Genomic DNA, 18,862 nt, shown 5'->3' with positions numbered 1-18,862 from the left:
GCGGAGATAGACAGATTTTTGAGCAATAAGGGTTATGGGGAGCTGGCAGGGAAGTGGAGCTGAGGCTATGATCTTATTAAATGGCGGAGCAGGCTCGCGGGGTCAAATGGCCTAAACTTGCTCCTTTTTCTTGTGTTCTTGTGGTCTATAATTCCCTGGTTTCCCTCTCTCGCCATTCTTAAATAGCAGAGTGCCATGCGTAATTTTCCAATCTAAAGGAACGGTTCTTGAATCGAGAGAACTTTGGAAGATTATAGTTAAGCTACCTGGAATGTTCTCACCTATTTCCTTTAGAACCATCTGGTCCTGGGGACTTGTTACTCTTCTGTGCCATATTTTCTTTGTTACTGTTATTTTACTTACGTTAATTTTAGTGTGTCCCCATCCCTGCGAGCAGTCAGTGTGCACGTACGAGTAGTCGGTGTGAGCACGCGCATATGTGAGTAGCTGGTGTGAGTGCTTGTATATGCGCATAGTTAGTGTACACAAGGGCACATTGGTATGAGCACACTTATACATGAGTAGACATTGTGCGTGTGTGAGTAGTTGGTGTGAATGTGCGTATATGCGAGTAGTCGTTGTGTGTGCACATAGAGAGAGTAGAATAGCACACAAAGGAATTTTGTATGAACATACTAATCAGTGCCTAGAAAAATCATTAAAGCACTCATAAAACATAACGTAACCCCACCGTCAGAAAGTTTATGTTTCTTTTTATTAAATTGTATATGGGATATGAGCGAAGCTGGGAATAATTTATTGTCTATCTCTTGTTCCCTACGAAGGCGTTGTTGGCTCTACCCCGTGATCCACTGCAGATCCTGTGGTAGCACCATCAAAAAAACTGCAGCAGTTCAAGGCCCATTACTATTTGCTCAAGGCATGTAGTGATGGGGCAATGAATTGGATCTTGCCAGTGTTGCCTGTAATCTGAGAACAAATTAAAAAATTAAATACATTAACCTACTGATGGTGGGGCTACACTGTAAGTTTTTGAGTGGCTTAATTCTTTTATATGCACCGATTAGGTTCATATAAAATTCCTTTGTGTACTATTTAAATGCAGCCATTAAGTCATGTATTTTAAATATATTAAAATAGTGCACAAAGGAATTTTATGTGAAGTTAAGTAGTGCACTAGAGGAAATTAAACCCTAAAGTATTTTAAATAAAAGATAATGCTGTAAAGAAAGTTAAGCAAAACTCAGCAATTTAAAAGCTACCTCCTGAATAATTAACATATTCAGCCGAGCTGACAGTGATGTACTTGCACTATTAGCAAAACAATTATCTATCTGGCAGTTGAACTTGACAGTATAAATTTCATGTACTGCATTATATACTCGAAAGTTTAGTTTCAGAGGGTCCAGTTTTAAATCGTGAAATCTAATTCTGAACTGGAAAATAAAAATATTAGAGAACCTAAAGATCAATTAGTAAAGATACAAAATAGTAAAAGCTATGAATTTATAAAAGAATATAAGGAGCATGCTCCTTTAAAAATAAACAGTAAATGCTGATGATATCATCAGCAAGAAGTGGCTGGGAGAAATGACTGAACTTGACAGTGTGAGGAAACTGCAGCTAACATGATACAATTACTGAAGCGCTCAGGTTTAATGACTATTTCCTTTGATGCTCACTGTTGGGCTCATTAAATCCACCAACACAATTTCCCTGCTGATATTGGCACTTAGCCATTTCAGCAATAATATTTTTTGTAAATCTAGCAAAAACAGGAAAACTTGTATTGGGATGCTGGCATTTTTATTTCCCTCCAATTTTTTTCCTCTTCCTCTTCTCAAGATGCTGATTTATGTTGGGACCTGTTTCCACGGCCATCACTCCTCCTCCAGTACTGTGAACAAACATCCATTCTTTATGTGTGTGAGCCTGGCTAGTGATTGTCAGTAAGCTAGTCTTACAGGGGGACATCTCAAGCAAACCTGATCTTCTTCTCACCCAATGTACACTCACTTCCCAGCAGGGGTCGCTGGAGAGAGTTCAGCAGGAAAACTGACTAATTTTTCACCCTCTAGTCTGGAGTACTGAGTCAATTGTAATAGTCCCACTTTCTGATTGAAATCAGCTAACAGTGTAAGGTTTGAACCTGGAGCATTCTACACTGTATGACACTGTGACTCTGACTTAACTAGTTCAGCTATCAGGGAAGGTTAAAACACTTCAAGTTGCTTTGAAATATTGCAGCTCCAATTTGGGATGAGAAACGTTTACATTTTTGAAGTCAATGGAAAGGAAAATAAGGTGGAGTGCATAACGGGCTGCCGATCTGATATCATTTATATTACACCATTGCTGAAGTTAAAATTTATTTTCCTTTAACTTCTGTCTATCGCAACTTATCTCTCCCCCCTTCCACCTTGTCAAAGGCTGAGCATCAGATGAAATGCCTTTTTTTTAAGCTTTCCAAAGGCTGTAAATATCTTATCCTATTTTGCTACATCCCCTTAATTGCTCACATCCCTTTAAATATCACCTACATAATTTTCTGGTCCCACCAGTAGGCTATCTGATTTTATCTGCCCAAATCTGCACTTGGAACAGTGAATAATTATGAAAATGGGTGACTCCTGGAAAATTGAATGTTCTCAGCACATTCCCATTCTGCTGAGATTTCCATCAGTCCTGAACCAAATGGAATTGAGTTACACCATTGTGTGAAAATCGGTCCCAATATCTGTTCCCTTTGTCTTGAATGAAATGTATAAAAATGGGTTTCATTTAACAAATAACATGCAAATCTTCAGCAAGGAAACTTCTTTGTGAGGAACGTAGGATTGCCAACTGATGCATCACAGATCCATAAATGTGACCATCAATAACTAGTTCTTGGAAACTGGATTGGCTGTGACTTTGGTACTTCCTAAAAGATCAGTTAACTATTCACGTACGACTAAGACACCCGTGTTATTAAATAAATCTCCCTTTATCTTCCACTTTTAACTAAAGAAACAAAACAAATGGAAAAAGGAACACTTATTAACACCGTTATTTTGTAAATAATATATACTATTTATTAGTTTGGTAAAAAATCTGACAAAAAGAATGAAAATTCTTCAAAGGGAATATATAATTAAAATCAAACAATGAGCTCTTCTTTGGAATGTTATACAATTCGAGAGGTAGGGTTTGCATTCTTATAAAAAGAAGTAGCTTACTTACATTTTTCTTTCTCCCACCAAGAGACTTTGGTGGGATCTGCCTGGAGAGGCCCCTGATCCCTGACTCTGGCCACTGCCGGATAGTAAACTATCTGTCTCAAAATGAAAGGTGGCCTCATGCTCTGCTCTTTGGTTTGGATTTTCTAAGAACTCACTTTCATTCCAGACTCCAACAGTACCATCCATTGCCTGGTACTTTATCCCAATAGAGACACAGGTCTAGACAAAAGGAAAGAATGGAAAAAATTAACATTTAACAAAACAATTCATTGTCTGCAACACGCAGGTCAGGCAAAGGATTACAGCTCCCTTCCTCCCACCATTGATATGGGTTTTAAGCAAAGTGAGTTTGGGTAGCCAATCTGTACACAGTTTCATATAGACATCAATTCAAAGTACCGAGCACCCAATTTCAGACAATTAGTATTTTCTTATCCTGACATTGTCATTCACCAAATAGCAGACACTAAATCATATTCTCCAATGTGGCTGTATTGTCATGTTAGAAAATTAAAAAACGCAAACTTAAAACTCTAATTGAACTGATTATTGGGAAGCAGTTCCAATCAGTTTAAGTCACATGTTTATTTCAAATATTACAAATGCCTAAAGATATTAGCACAATAGAAGTCAAAATAGGATTTTATTAATACTGTCAGACTGAGAGGAATTTGTATGTTTAGGTTAATTTTGCCTACATACAATCACTGTTCATACGTTGCAAATGCAATGACATTGCAGTAGGTATATACAATTATTTCCACATAACGCAAGTTGTACCTTTTGGTGATGGTAAATTAATTTCACTTTTTTGATAATATTTTCTTGAAACATATTAATGACTTGGATATGAGTGTACAGGGCACAATTTCAAAATTTGCAGATGACACAAAACCTACAAGTATAGTGAACAGTGAGGAGGATAGTGGTAGGCTTCAAAAGGTCATAGACAGGCTGGTGGAATGGGTGGACACATGACAGAGAAAATTTTAACACAGAAAAGTGTGAAGCTGATACATTTTGGTAGAAAGAATGAGGAGAGGACAGGAGAGGACATATAAACTAAAGGATACAATCCGAAAGGAGGTGCATGAACAGAGAGACCCATGGGTATATGTGCACAAATCGTTGAAGGTGGCAAGGGAGGTTGAAAAAGCGGTTTAAAAGATTGACGGTATCTGGGCTTCATGAATAGAGGTATAGGGGTGGAAATTCGTTACTGCCCATTTTGTGGCATGTATCCAGGCAGAGTGGTAAGAATGATACCTTGAAAAAGTTTGCGCTTCCCGGTGAGAAATTTGTTAGAATTGGGCCGAGAGCTGACAGGGGCGCTAAATCAGCCATTAAACACTTGACCTGGGGGGGGGGGGGGGGGCGCTAACAAAAATGCTCGCGTTAAATTCTGGAATCCATTGAGCATGCTCCGAAGTCCGATAGTCCGATTTGAAATCCTGAGAAAAGCCGAGTCTTAAATGCGCTGCATAGTAATGCATCAATTAAAGATTTCAAAATCACTTGTTTTCAAGCTGTACTGTTATGTCTGTCTTCCACTGCAAACTCGGAGGCTCACGCACCGTGCTCTGTGCAAACATTGCACTGACAGTAACCTCCGAGGGAAGCGTTTCCTCACCCCTTTAAGTAGCCACCAGTTAACAACTGTGGAAGGCTGTACCAAATGTTTTTTCATATGTGACTAGTGGCGGTCACTAAATGAGGCGGCTGGACCGAATTTAGCGAGCGAGGCGCAAGCATGGGCGTTGCAACAGGATTGACATCATGACCAGACTGATCGTCAGCAGCCAGGCGCTAGCGTTTCGCGCCCCAGTTAGCCTTCAACTGAATTTTCAGGCGGGGTGCTAAAAGCTGTGTGCCGGTCACTAAGCTATTACACACACTTTAACGCCTCTTCTGGCTGCTAACTGAGGCACTAGACAACGAATTTCCACCTCATAGAGTACAAAATCTTGGAAATTATGATGAACCTGTATATGGTTCGGCCTTAACTGGAGTCCAATTCTGAGCACCACACTTTAGGAAGGATGCAAAGGCCTTAGCGAAGGTGAAGAAAAGATTTCCGAGAATGATTTCAGGGATGAGGGACTTCAGTTACGTGGATAGACTGGAGAAGCTGGGGTTGTTGTTCTTAGAGCAGAGAAGATTGAGAGGAGATTTGATAGAGGTGTTCAAAATCATGAGGGTCTGAACAGAGTAGGTAGAGAGAAACTGTTCCCATTGGCGGAAGGGTCGAGAACCAGAGGACACAGATTTAAGGTGATTGACAAAGGTGACATAAAAAAACACTTTTTTACATAGCGAGTGGTTAGGATCTGGAATGCAGTGCCTGAAAGCGCAGTGGAAGCAGACTCAATCACTGCTTTCAAAAGGGGGGTTGGATAAGTAGCTGAAAAAAAAAATGTAGGGCTACTGGGAAAGGACGGGGGAGTGGGACTAGCTGAGGTGCTCTTGCAGAGAACCGACATGGACTCAATGGACCAAACGGCCGCCTTCCATGCTGTAACCATTCTGCGATTCTATGTGTATGAACCAGTCCAGTCACACAGTTTTGGGGAAGATCAGAGCAATACATTCCTGAAGATGAAAGACACGATACACAAGTAAATACAAAATAAGCATTTGAGAGAAGGGCAGCTAAAAATATATTAATTGAAGCACTAATCTTTGATTCACTTGCACTGTGGAATGGTGGACGCCATCAACATGCTGAATGGAATGTGGAGAGGCCACACAGTTCTTACATTTCTTCTGATGATTGCCAATGTGTGTAGGTGTAAAGTTGAGAGCGGTCAAAATTATTACTAATATATCAATTAAATCAGACCCTCTCCACTTCTGCTGAATCGATGGATAGTGATTCCTTTGCACCCATTGCAAGCTATTAAATCTCCTCCTCTAAGCAGAGGCATCCTAGTTACCACAAGAGGCTAGCAGGGTCACTATGCCTTACTAACATGGCCTAGAAATAATTCTGTTTCTATTACGATTGTCCCAAGAAAAATTCTTGAAAATTCTTTATAATGAGAGCAAAAATCCAAAGGGTAAATTTATTGTCCTCTGCAAGTTGGAGATAGGGCCACAATATTGATTCTCTGGCTCCTTTGAGCATGGCTCCCCAGTTGGGATTGTAGGATCGGTGAATTTACCCTCAGATATAGGAGATTCTGAGAGACAGTTTTGTTGTGGATATGTGCAACACTATGTACTCTGGAAACAAAATATGTACACAGTAAATGGGTGTTAATTATCAAAGATAGAAAAAGATTAATTACACAATCTCCTACTCTGGTTCAGTGTTTCCTAGGATCTCAAAGCTGGAACTCCCTACTTCCATCAGTCTTTTCTTCCTCCGTCAACATTCGGGTATTTAAAACCCAGACTTGACATCACTACTTCATGATTTGCCTTGTCTTCTCTTTTTTATTGTTGTAATTCTTTATATTACATTATATTCTGTATAATATTTGTACAACTTTTAAATACAACAAATACCAATTCAAAAGCCACAAGGGTTAATTGTTGGGAATTGAAGCTGGAGTGAGTTATGGGCCTTGTCTTCTCTTACACTGTTTTCAACCTTACAGGTGACCCACACTATGGGCCTTTACCTTTCAACCTGGTTCCTCAATAATGAAAATATACATTTAAAAATTATAATTTTAAATATAATATTCTGTTAACAATAATTATTATTTTTTGGCTACAACTAATTTTCTTTTTACTTCAAAATTAAAAAAAAAATGCTGGAGAAAAAGTGAAATCACAGAGGGAAAGCTTCAAAGTAGGGAGGGTCCCAGATTAGCCGAGACCAAGCCTTACTTCGCAGATTCCTGGGGCCTTTGTTTGGGACCACTGGGGATACATTTAACTTCCTTTCGGGAAGCAAGGGGAAAAGACAAGGTACCCATACCCCTCCTGCCCCACCATCCCCAGCCCAGTCTCCTAATGGCAGGAAGGTGCCTGCTGCCTGTATGTAGGTGAGGTGACCTCCCCTTGACCACATTTACTCTGGCGGGTTCAGCAATGGAGGTCACTGGTGGGTGTGAGCCCGGTATGATTGCTGGGAGAATGGCCCAAGCAACTTCAAGGTCTAAATGTCAAGGCTTAGTTTAAGATTATTTTATGTTACAAATGTCACAAATCTTTTCAAACTCAGGATGTAAGTTCTGATTGTTCGGAATTGTAAAAAAAAACGATTCTGCCAGAAGTGGACAGTTAGTCCTGTCTAAAGCAGAGGTTTATATAGATTAGCAGCATCATGTTCACCTCACTCACAAAAGGCCCACTGTTTGATCCCGGGTGGAAACATTATGCAGCATCAAACTGTAGTCTGGGCATTTCACTCTATCATTTAATTTTGAACATTCAATCAATTATCATTCTGAATCTAGATATTCGAATGTACTTATCAGATTCAAAGAGCATGCACATGCTTTACCAAGATATTTTTACACCACAGTCATTGCAAAGGTATGATACGCTTTGATTCGCACAGACATGGCAGATTTAGTGTAAATGTAGCCTAAATCCGGTGTCAAATTTGTTAGAAGAGGAGCAAAACACTGTAGTGGCAGAAGTCTCGTTCTGCTTTGCTCTTGGGTCAGTTTGATCCTTAACCCCATGCTTACATTAAATAATTTTGCATTGGTGCAAAACTGAAAAAGCTTTATACTGGTATTCCTCTTCTTAGGCAGTCCCTCGTATCGAGGATGACTTGCTTCCACACCAAAAAGGGATGAGTTCACAGGTGTTTCAATGAAGGACCTGATATTCCAGGTCCCGAACTACATGTTGAAGGGTGGAAGATGCCTGTGGCGTGGATTTTTTTAACGTGTGGTGGCCGTTGCATGCCAGCCACCACATGGGCTTGACAGAGCTAGGCCTTTATCCAGTGGCTAGGGTTAACCAGGACGACTGGAGACCTGCTGTGCTGCACGGACCTAGTGCGCACACATATCACAGTGTGGGCTGGTCCGTGCTGTCCCTAGGCCCACGGCTCTTCTGGGCACCGTACCCTCATTTGCCGCACCTCTGCCATGATCTCTCACTGCTCCTCTACCACGATCTCTCGTCGCTCCTCCGCCACAAACATTCGCCACATCTCTGTCAAGATCTCTCACCGCACCTCTACATCAAATATTCACCAAACCTCCACCATGGTCACTCGCCGAACCTCAGCCACGATCTCTCATCACTCCTCTGCCTCAATCACTTGCCGCACCTCTGCCATGATCACTTGCCGCTCATCTGCCCCGACCTTCCCACTACAACTTCCAGCGCGAGCTGCTCCAAGTGTGCGACGGTTTCAAGATAGGCGACTGAGTGATGTCATCAAAACCCAGGTCGATAGGTGATGGTCGGGCTACACTTGGCTGGCAGCAGCTTCCAAATGGTATACATTCAGCATATTAGTAATGAGTTTACCCGCTGTACCTGGGCCCGCCGATGTTCCTGCCTATGCTCCAAATGGCGAGCTGGATACTGGTATTAACCCTGTAGTGTAACCACATCCCTAGGGACATTTGCTTCAAGCTGGAATAATACTTAACATTGCAGAAAATGTTCCTGTTTCTCTCCTGCAATATAAGGACATGCAATATGTTTGTAGCAGCTGCAATATTTTTGGTAGTAAAATAGACAAAATACAAGAAACAAAGGTAGAATTGAAACTCTCAAGCTTATAGCAAAAATACATGTCTATTTATGCACGAGTGCCTTGAACAAAAGGATCACTGTTTAAGTATTTACAAATAGACATAATGACGAAAATGATGTCAAAAATGTTAATAAAATGTTTGGTGTTCCCATAACCACTTTAATTCATTTGAATAAATGTAATCTTTTAATTCACAGTGCTCCAAAGAGGCAAATTAAAAAGAAAGCATGCTGGAGATGCTCAGCGAGCCAGCCAGCATCTGTGGACAGAACCGACAAGTTTAAGTTTCTGTTGCGGACCCGTCATCAGATCTACACTTGAAATGTAAACCTATCTGCTCTCTCACAGACGTTGCCTGACCCGATGAGTGCTTCCAGCATTCTCTGTTTTTGTTAAGAGATTTGCATCATTTGCAGTATTTTGCTTTTTGTTCATGCTGCGGAGGAGGCTGCTCAGTGTCTGCTGAAGCTGCAAAATATTATGTGGCAGCAACAAGAAATGTATTAGAAAGAAAGATGTTGCATTTATATAGTGCCTTTCATGCCCCCAGGATGCCCCAAAACAATTCATAGTTGATGAATTATTTATAAAGTCTAGTCACTGTTACTTTGTAGGCAAACATGGCAGGCAATTGGCACAAAGCAAAGTCCCACAAACAGCAAATAAGATGATTGAGCAGTTAATCTGTTTTGGTGTGTTGGTTGAGGAATAACCGTTGCCCAAGACACTGGGAGAACTTCCTGCTTGTCTTTGAATAGTTCCATAGAACATTTTAATCCATGGAGACAGTCGGGTCCTCGGTTTAAGATTTCATCTGAAAAACGGTGCTGAAGTCCAAATCTACTATATGTGCTCAAATCCCTGGGATAGGACTTGAACCCACAACCTTCTGACTCAATGGCCAACAAATGTGATTTGTGCCCAAAACGGGCACCGAGTTGGAGTAGCGACGGCTCCATATGCCAGTTTGTGCCACCCTGAGCCCCAAGCCAAATTCTGCTTTGGTCCTTATTTAAATGTGACATGCAGATGGAAAACGGGCATGAGGCGGGTGAGAGATGGAATTAGACAGGCGAGAGACGGGCGAGAGACGGACAGTAGACAGGTGAGAGATGGACATTAGACAGGCGAGAGACGGGCGAGAGATGGGCATGAGGCAGGTGAGAGATGGACATTAGACAGGCGAGAGACGGGCGAGAGACAGACATTAGACAGGTGAGAGATGGACATTAGACAGGCGATAGACGGGCGAAAGACGGGCGAGAGACGAACATTAGACAGGTGAGAGATGGACATTAGACAGGCGATAGACGGGCGAAAGACGGGCGAGAGACGAACATTAGACAGGTGAGAGATGGACATTAGACAGGCGAGAGACGGGCGAGAGACGGACATTAGACAGGTGAGAGATGGACATTAGACGGGCGCGAGACGGGCGAGAGACCGGCAAGAGGCGGGCAAGAGACGGGCGAGATACGGGCATGAGGCAGGCGCTTGGTTGCAGCTCGTGGATCGGGGAGGACGGGAAATCAGCTGACCCCCATGTAGAGCTGGCTGGCAGGTTGGGTCTGAAAGGAGGGTGGGGTTGAAGGCAGGCAATCCTGACATAATCGATGTGCGTGGCGACCCCACAGCACCACGCGCGACCCCTTTCTGCCCCGCAGGGGAAATTGCCCCACGGCCCGCAAGACAAGCGCGAGTGGGTGTCAATGCCAGTATCGCGGGGTGCGAAGCTGGCCGACATCCGCTCATGGGGTGGAAGTTAAAGGGGAGGGCGCCAGTGCCCTGTACCGCCATCGTTACTGTTCTGCCAGCTCTCAGGTCGGCTTCAATTTGTTCCCCCTAGCGTGGTCGGGCTCGCCATCGTGCAGCTCAGAACTCAGTTTTGGGTGCCGAGTTGTAGCCCTGGTACCATGCTGCCCTGATGGTCTAGTGGAGAATGTGCAGCGGCCTTCCCCTTTAAGCGAAGGGAGGGGTGTTGAAGCGCATCAGTGGTACGCTGAGCATCCACATAGCGCTGCATTACTCACCCCATCAGTGCCGCTGGTCCCGCCCCCAAAGGAAGTGGAGCACGCAGATTGTGCTCCGTTTCCTTTGAGGGACGGTAAGCCCAATCCAGTGGCAGGAAGTCCCGACCCCAGTAGGTTACTGCTCCCAATCGGGGCGCAGGGCAATTTCGCCCTCTTTGTGTTTGCGTGCCAGGAAGTGGAGCGCCTAAATCAGCTCCTTCCTGGAGCGCTACAGGACGCAGGCGGGGCGGTACTTGTGCAGCACAATGGGCCATGCAGCGCTGCCGCGTTCTGAAACTCCGTCCCTTCCTTAAAGGGAAGGGCCATCGCTGCAGGCTCCGCATTGGAACCAGTGAGCTGGTCCCCGATTGCAGCCATGATCCGGCCCAATCAGCCCCATGCCCTCCAGCAGAGTGTCGGGCTGATCAGTTGATTCTGAAAAGGAATCCAAAAAATTGCAAAGCACCATTTAAAAAATGTCGTACTTATCTTGGCCACCTCCCCTTTAATTTTTGCCCCTGAAGCACCTGGCTGCCCGATCAACGTCTCCTACAGCTGCCGGTATTTTCACCCGACGATGCTGCAAGGGGCGGAACAGAAGTTCGGGTCTGGGGCAATGCGCACAGCAATGACATCACGATCTGCGGTTGAAGGAGATTGGGGGCAACGTCCTACCGCCGCCGCAAACCTCCCGCAGGAGTCAATCATCTCGTCACGCCCAGCCAACCGAGAGCGATAACGGGAACTGCCAAGGAGGCCAATTTCTAGGCCAATGGGTTTTTCATTAAAGGAAGATATCCATCAGAAAAGGCAGAGAAGGAAAAAGGTTTGCGTGTGGCTATTGATCATTCGTTGAAAGTTTATAATCAATCATATTTATAGAGGGAAATATACATTGAGAAATGAGAAAACTGCCTGTCATACAGGAGAGGTCTGATCACTAGAAGTGAGCATTAGTGTTGTTTGTCTAGTATTTGTCCAGAGCTGTCTATCTGATTCGTTCAAACTTGTTAACGAAACTGTGCTTTTCACACTTTGTTATACAGAACAAGAGTAAGGTGATGAGAATTCAGTATTTCTCCAGATCGAATTTAACACACAATTTAAAGCATCACCCAGTGCTGAGTTGCAGAGATGCTGATTGTTCCTAACTCTAAAGATCACTGAAAAAACAATCCGGTTTGAATGAAGTGAGGCACATGCAGACTTTGATCCGCTTACAAACTTGATGCTAAATCTTTGCCTTGATCCATTCAATGTAACTCTGGGCTGCCATAAGCCTTGAGGAAATGAAATTGATCTTGGGCCAGGATATTAAACGGGCGATCACAAAATGGGTCTTACACTCTGACCCACTTGTAATCGGTGTGGCGGGGGGCTGCAGGAGGGATAAACGAAGCTGCTGATTCGCTTTCAGCCCATTTCATGCTACCCCAAGGCCAATTTCACCTCCTTCATTTTCAGATGCATTTCTTCACCACAAGCAGAAAAATGACAGTTTCACACGGGATGCTCACGCTACACCAAGCTATGGTTGCATTTCAAGTTTAGTCTCAGCCTTGAATTTGCCAACCAAAATCTAAGTTGTAACAGTCATTATCAGCCGGACAGTGGAGGCCCAATGAGGAGGTTTGTGACAGGGAGGATGTGGCATGGGTTACCTCACTCTGTAGAAAACCTAGCTGCATATTCACTCAGCACGAGCTTCAAAGCCCAGAGCTCCAACTTCATCATCCTGAAGCTAAAAAGCAGGTGGTGCAGAAGAAGAGGCTTTTTTCAGTTGAGAAAGAATAAACTGGTCAGATTAAAGAAAAAGCAACTGCAGAAATGACCTCAGGCAAGGTACTGGTGTTACATTATTGGCAAAAAGCAGAAGGTGGTGAGAATCACCGAATTATAACTATATTTAACATAACATATTTTGACAAATAAGTAATGTAACTGTTGTGTTCCTAACACAGATGAGACTGCACACAGGGAGGTTAAAGTAACAGTGATCTCAGTCTTTATTAAGACACTCCAGAGTGAGGAACAGGCATTAGGGGCCGGCTTATACACAGTGCTCCCAAGTGATGCTGGGATCCCTTGGGACTTCAAGGGATGAGCTCCCTGGTGACGGAACATGGGAGTGCATGCTTTACAGATACACAACATCACTCCCCTGCCAAAGTCAAAGTGAAAACTATTTACAAGGTGAGGCGGTCGGGAACCTTTCTTTCTCTGGTGGACCACCTCGGTACAAATGTCTGTTCTGGTGTGTTGGCTGTGCCCTCGCTGGGCTGGTGTGTTGTTGGCCCTGCAGGGCTGCTGGGTGAGCCTGGCCTTGCTGGGCTGTTGGGCATGATGGGTTTGATTTCCTGGTCCGGCGTGGTGTCATTGATTCTTTGGGTGTGTGTTGTGGGCTCGAAAAAGATGGTGTCTGCTGTGGGTTGCTCAGGGCAGTCTGTGAACCGCAGCCTCGTTTGGTCCAGGTGCTTTCTGCAAATTTGTCCATTTTCTAGTTTGACTCCAAACATCCCACTCCCTTCTTTAGCTATCACTGTGCCCTCGATCCACTTGGGACCATGTCCATAGTTTAGCACATATATAGGGTCATTCAGATCAATTTCCCGTGACACAGTGGCGCGACCATCGTTTACATTTTGTTGCTGCCGCCTGCTCTCTACCTGATCATGCAGGTTGGGGTGAACCAGCGAGAGTCTGGTTTTAAGTGTCCTTTTCATGAATAGCTCAGCCGGGGGCACCCCTGTGAGCGAGTGAGGTCTCATGCGGTAGCTGAGCAGTACTCGGGACAGACGGGTTTGGAGTGAGCCTTCTATGACTCGTTTGATTGTTTGTACTGCCCGCTCTGCCTGCCCAGTGGAGGCTGGTTTAAATGGGGCCGAGGTGACATATTTGATCCCATTGCGGGTCATGAATTCTTTAAATTCGGCACTGGTGAAACATGGCCCGTTGTCACTGACCAGTATGTCAGGCAGGCCGTGGGTGGCAAACATGGCCCTCAGACTTTCAATGGTGGCAGTGGCGGTGCTTCCCGACATTATTTCACATTGAATCCATTTTGAAAAAGCATCCACCACCACCACCAGGAACATTTTACCGAGAAACGGGCCCGCATAGTCGACATGGATCCTTGACCATGGTCTGGAGGGCCAGGACCACAAACCTAGTGGTGCCTCTCTGGGCGCGTTGCTCAACTGAGCACACATGCTGCATTGCCGCACACAGAACTCTAAGTCAGAGTCGATACCGGGCCACCACACGTGGGATCTGACTATCGCTTTCATCATTACTATACCCGGGTGTGTGCTGTGGAGATCCGAGATGAACGTCTCCCTGCCCTTTTTGGGTAGCACTACACGGTTACCCCACAACAGACAGTCTGCCTGAATGGACAGCTCGTCCTTTCGCCACTGGAACGGCTTAATTGGCTCTTGCATTTCAACGGGGATGCTGGCCCAGCTCCTATGCAGCACACAGTTTTTTACTTGGGACAGCAGAGGATCTTGGCTGGTCCAAGTCCTAATCTGGCGGGCCATGACAGGTGATTTATAATTTTCAAACTCTTCCATGACCATCAACAAATCTGCGGGCTGCGCCACCATCAACAACTTTGCAGGCTGCGCCATTTCCACCCCCGTGGCAATGGTAGCCAAATGAGAGCATGCGCACAGTTATCGGTGCCTGGCCTGTGGTGGATGGTATAGTTATACGCTGATAGCGCGAGTGCCCACCTTGGTACGCGGGCTGAGGCATTAGTATTTATCCCCTTATTTTCAGCGAACAGGGATATGAGGGGCTTGTGATCGGTTTCCAGATCAAATTTGAGGCCAAACAGGTACGGATGCATTTTCTTTACCCCGAACACACACGCTAATGCCTCTTTCTCAATCATGCTGTCGGTCCTCTCAGCCTTAGACAAGCTCCTGGAAGCATAGGCGACAGGTTGCAACTTCCTCACAACGTTAGCTTGATGTAATACACACCCGACTCCGTACGACGACGCATCACATGCTAGCACGAGTCTTTTACACGTGTTATACAATACAAACAGCTTGTTGGAGCATAAAATGTTTCTGGCTTTCTCAAAAGCAATTACTTGTTTTTTTTCCCCATACCCAGTTCTCACCTTTTCGCAATAACACATGTAGGGGCTCTGAGAGGATGCTTAACCCCGGTAGGAAGTTACCAAAATAGTTGAAGAGTCCCAGGAACGACCGCAGCTCCGTGACGTTCTGTGGCCTGGGCGCATTCCTGATAGCCTCTGTCTTGGCGTCTGTGGGCCGAATGCCGTCCGCCGCGATGTTTCTCCCCAAAAACTCCACTTCTGTTGCCATGAAGACGCATTTCGACCTCTTCAGCCGCAGCCCTATGCGATCCAGGGACGACCTGCTCCAGGTTTTGTAGGTGCTCGACGGTGTGCCGACCCGTGACCAATATGTCGTCCTGAAAAACCACCGTGCGTGGTACCGACTTGAGTAGGCTCTCCATGTTTCTCTGGAAGATCGCTGCAGCCGACCGAATTCCAAACGGGCATCTGTTGTGGATGAACAGTCCCTTGTGCATGTTGATGCAGGTGAGGCCCTTCAAAGACTCCTCCAGCTCCTGCGTCATGTAGGCCGAAGTCAGGTCGAGCTTGGTGAACGTCTTGCCTCCTGCCAGCGTCGCAAATAGGTCGTCTGCCTTAGGTAGCGGGTATTGGTCCTGTAGCGAGAAACGATTAATAGTTACTTTACAATCGCCGCAAATCCTGACCGTTACATCACTTTTGAGTACTGAATTCCACTGGGGAGATGATGCCCTCGCGTTGCAGCCTGTCCAACTTGATTTCTACTCTCTCCCTCATCATGTGAGGTATTACTCGTTCCTTGTGGTGAATGGGTCGTACCTCTGGGACCAAGTGGATCCGCACCTTCACCCCGGAAAAGTTTCCAATGCCAGGCTCAAAAAGGGAAGGATATTTGTTAAGAACCTGGGTACATGAGGCCTCATCGACATGCGATAGCGCTCGGATGTCATCGCAGTTCCAGCGGATTTTGCCCAGCCAGTTCCTTCCAAGCAGTGTGGGGCCATCGCCCAGGACAATCCAGAGTGGCAGTTCATGCACCGTGCCCCTGTAGGTGATCTTGGCCATGGCGCTGCCCAGGACAGTGATAAGCTCTTTGGTGTACATTCTTAGTTTCGTGTGGATGGGGCTCAGGGCTGGTCTGAGTGCCTTATCGCACCACAGTCTCAAACATCTTTTTACTCATGATGGATTGGCTAACGCCAGTGCCAGTTCCATGGCTATGGGTAAGTCATTCAATTTTAGGTTTAGCATGATAGGTGGGCATTTCGTCGAAAATGTGTGCACCCTGTGTACTTCGGCATCTGCCTCCTCTCTCTGAGGCTCGAAGTTGCTTTGGTCCACCATGGACCAATCTTCCTCTGCCACATGGTGGTTAGCAGGTTTTTGCAAAGCTTGCAGCTCATCTGCAAGCTTGTTGGAGGTGCCCCATTGTTCCACAGCTCTTGCAAACATACTCGTTGAAGCAGCATGAATAGGCTGAATGGAAGCCTCCACAACGCCAACAAGATGTGGATTGCCTTGCATTCATCCTCTGTTGTGGACTCTGAGTCATCTGGGTGACCTGAGGCCTGCTGGCAGTTGCAGACTCGTGGGTTCTGCCCTGTACATTTCTGATCGCACACACAGTTCCAGTTAATTTATGAACATTACTAGTACTTGTGTGCTGAGAGATTTGTTTGGTGTTATCACTGGTGAACATAAACGCTTGTGCTATCGCAATGGGCTTACTGAGGGTTAGTGTCTCTACAGTCAAAGTTTTCGTCGGATGGTCTCGTGGCCAATGCCCAGTACTAAAAAGTCTCTGAGCATTTGCTCCTGGTAGCCATCAAACTTACATTGTCCTGCAAGTCGCCTTAGCTCGGCGACGTAACTCGCCACTTCCTGACCTTCAGATCGCTGGTACGTATAGAACTGATACCTCGCTATCAACACGCTCTCCCTCGGGTTAAGGTGCTCCCAAACCAGTGTACACAGCTCCTCATATGATTTATCTGTGGGTTTCACCGGAGCCAGAAGATTCTTCATGAGGCTGTAGGTCGGTGCCCCGCAGACCGTGAGGAGGACCGCTCTCCATTTTGCAGCGCTTGCTTCTCCATCCAGCTCGTTGGCTACAAAGTACTGGTCTAACTGTTGGACATTGGCTTCCCAGTTCTCACCCTCCGAGAACTTCTCCAGGATGCCCACAGTTTGCTGCATCTTTGCGTTGGATTTGTGTATTCGTCGCCAGTTGTTGTGTTCCTAACACAGATGAGACTGCACACAGGGAGATGAAAGTAACAGTGACCTCAGTCTTTATTAAGACACTCCGGAGTGAGTAACAGGCCTTGGGGGCCGGCTTATATACAGTGCTCCCAAGGGATGCTCTCCCTGCTGGCAGAACATGGGAGTGCATGCTTTACAGATACACAACAGTATCTGCACTGATTTGCTGAAATATAGACCAGCAAAAATCTCACAGAAAAACAAACCCCTTTTCACTGAATTTATTATTTTCAAAGTGGTTCCAGCCATTACTTTTATTTCTGACTGGGCTGAATATATTATCATATAAATAACATTAATAAGATAGCAAATCCATAAAACTGTCACAATTCCCCCTAATATCATGAAAGTCACTCACACAGATACGTAGAAAATGAAATCCAAGCCAGAATGGAGCAGATTTTCAGCAACTTGGAATGACTTGAAATACTGACCAGCAAAGCCAAACAGAAAACAAAATGCCAAACTCGGGTTGGATAAACTCAAAGATTAAAGTAACCCGCATTCCTTTTATAATAAAATATCCTTCTGCTGCATCCCTATACTTGATTAACCTGGTTGATAATCACTAAGCAGTGTTTCCTTTTCTAAATTATCTTTAATTTTCACTCTCTGATCCATGTTTCAATTCAGTCGAGGAGGCGGGAGCTCGGAGCAGCGCGAGTCCGGGGTCGGCGAGAGGCCTATAAAGGCCAGCGGGAGCTCGGAGCAGTCAGTCGAGGAGGCGGGAGCTCGGAGCAGCGCGAGTCCGGGGTCGGCGAGAGGCCTATAAAGGCCAGCGGGAGCTCGGAGCAGTCAGTCGAGGAGGTGGGAGCTCGGAGCAGCGCGAGTCCGGGGTCGGCGAGAGGCCTATAAAGGCCAGCGGGAGCTCGGAGCAGCGCGAGTCCGGGGTCGGCGAGAGGCGTACCGGTGCAGCTACAGGGAGAAGGCAAAAAAAACAAAGGTGACGTCACAGCCTAGGGGGTAAGTGATTGGCTGGTGATTGGTGAGTAGTTTTTCTTTTTCTTCTTATATTGGTCAGTAACTTTTAACATTGTTATTACCAGTTTAAGTGTATCTAAGGGTTAAGACATGGCAGGAGAGCTCGGTCGGGTGTTGTGCTCCTCCTGTACCATGTGGGAACTCAGGGACGCTTCCGGTGTCCCTGACGACTATGTGTGCGGGAAGTGTATCCGCCTCCAGCTCCTGACGGTCCGCGTTACGGAATTGGAGCTGAGGGTGGATTTACTCTGGAGCATCCACGATGCTGAGAATGACGTGAGTATCACGTGTAGTGAGTTGGTCTTACCGCAGGGAAAGGGTCCACAGCCAGATAGGGAATGGAAGACCAGCAGGAAGAGTAGAGCAAGGAAGGTAGTGCAGGGGTCCCCTGCGGTCATCCCCCTGCAAAACAGATACACCGCTTTGGGTACTGTTGAGGGGAATGACTCATCAGGGGAGGGCAGCAGCAGCCAAGTTCATGGCACCGTGGCTGGCTCTGCTGCACAGGAGGGCAAGAAAAAGAGTGGGAGAGCGATAGTGATAGGGGATTCAATTGTGAGGGGAATAGATAGGCGTTTCTGCGGCCGCAACCGAGACTCCAGGATGGTATGTTGCCTCCCTGGTGCAAGGGTCAAGGATGTCTCGGAGCGGGTGCAGGACATTCTGAAATGGGAGGGAGAACAGCCAG

General features: G+C 45.7%; 1 protein-coding gene across 5 annotated transcripts in view; it reads right to left on the bottom strand.

The window, feature by feature from the left end:
* The window catches only part of otofa (otoferlin a), a 655,153-nt gene that overhangs the window by 307,003 nt on the left and 329,288 nt on the right, over nt 1-18,862 (bottom strand). For 3 of the 5 annotated variants that reach the window (XM_070884403.1, XM_070884404.1, XM_070884402.1), the window contains exon 5: nt 3,248-3,401. In XM_070884403.1, coding sequence (XP_070740504.1) covers nt 3,248-3,401 — 154 coding nt within the window. The remainder of the gene's footprint in view (nt 1-3,247; nt 3,402-18,862) is intronic. The other 2 variants (XM_070884401.1, XM_070884405.1) reach the window with 1 other exon arrangement.

This window comes from Pristiophorus japonicus, chromosome 7, assembly GCF_044704955.1.
Source record: "Pristiophorus japonicus isolate sPriJap1 chromosome 7, sPriJap1.hap1, whole genome shotgun sequence".
Classification (NCBI taxonomy): domain Eukaryota; kingdom Metazoa; phylum Chordata; class Chondrichthyes; family Pristiophoridae; genus Pristiophorus; species Pristiophorus japonicus.
Note: the sequence above shows the minus strand (reverse complement) of the source record. Positions and strands in the feature narration are given on the sequence as shown.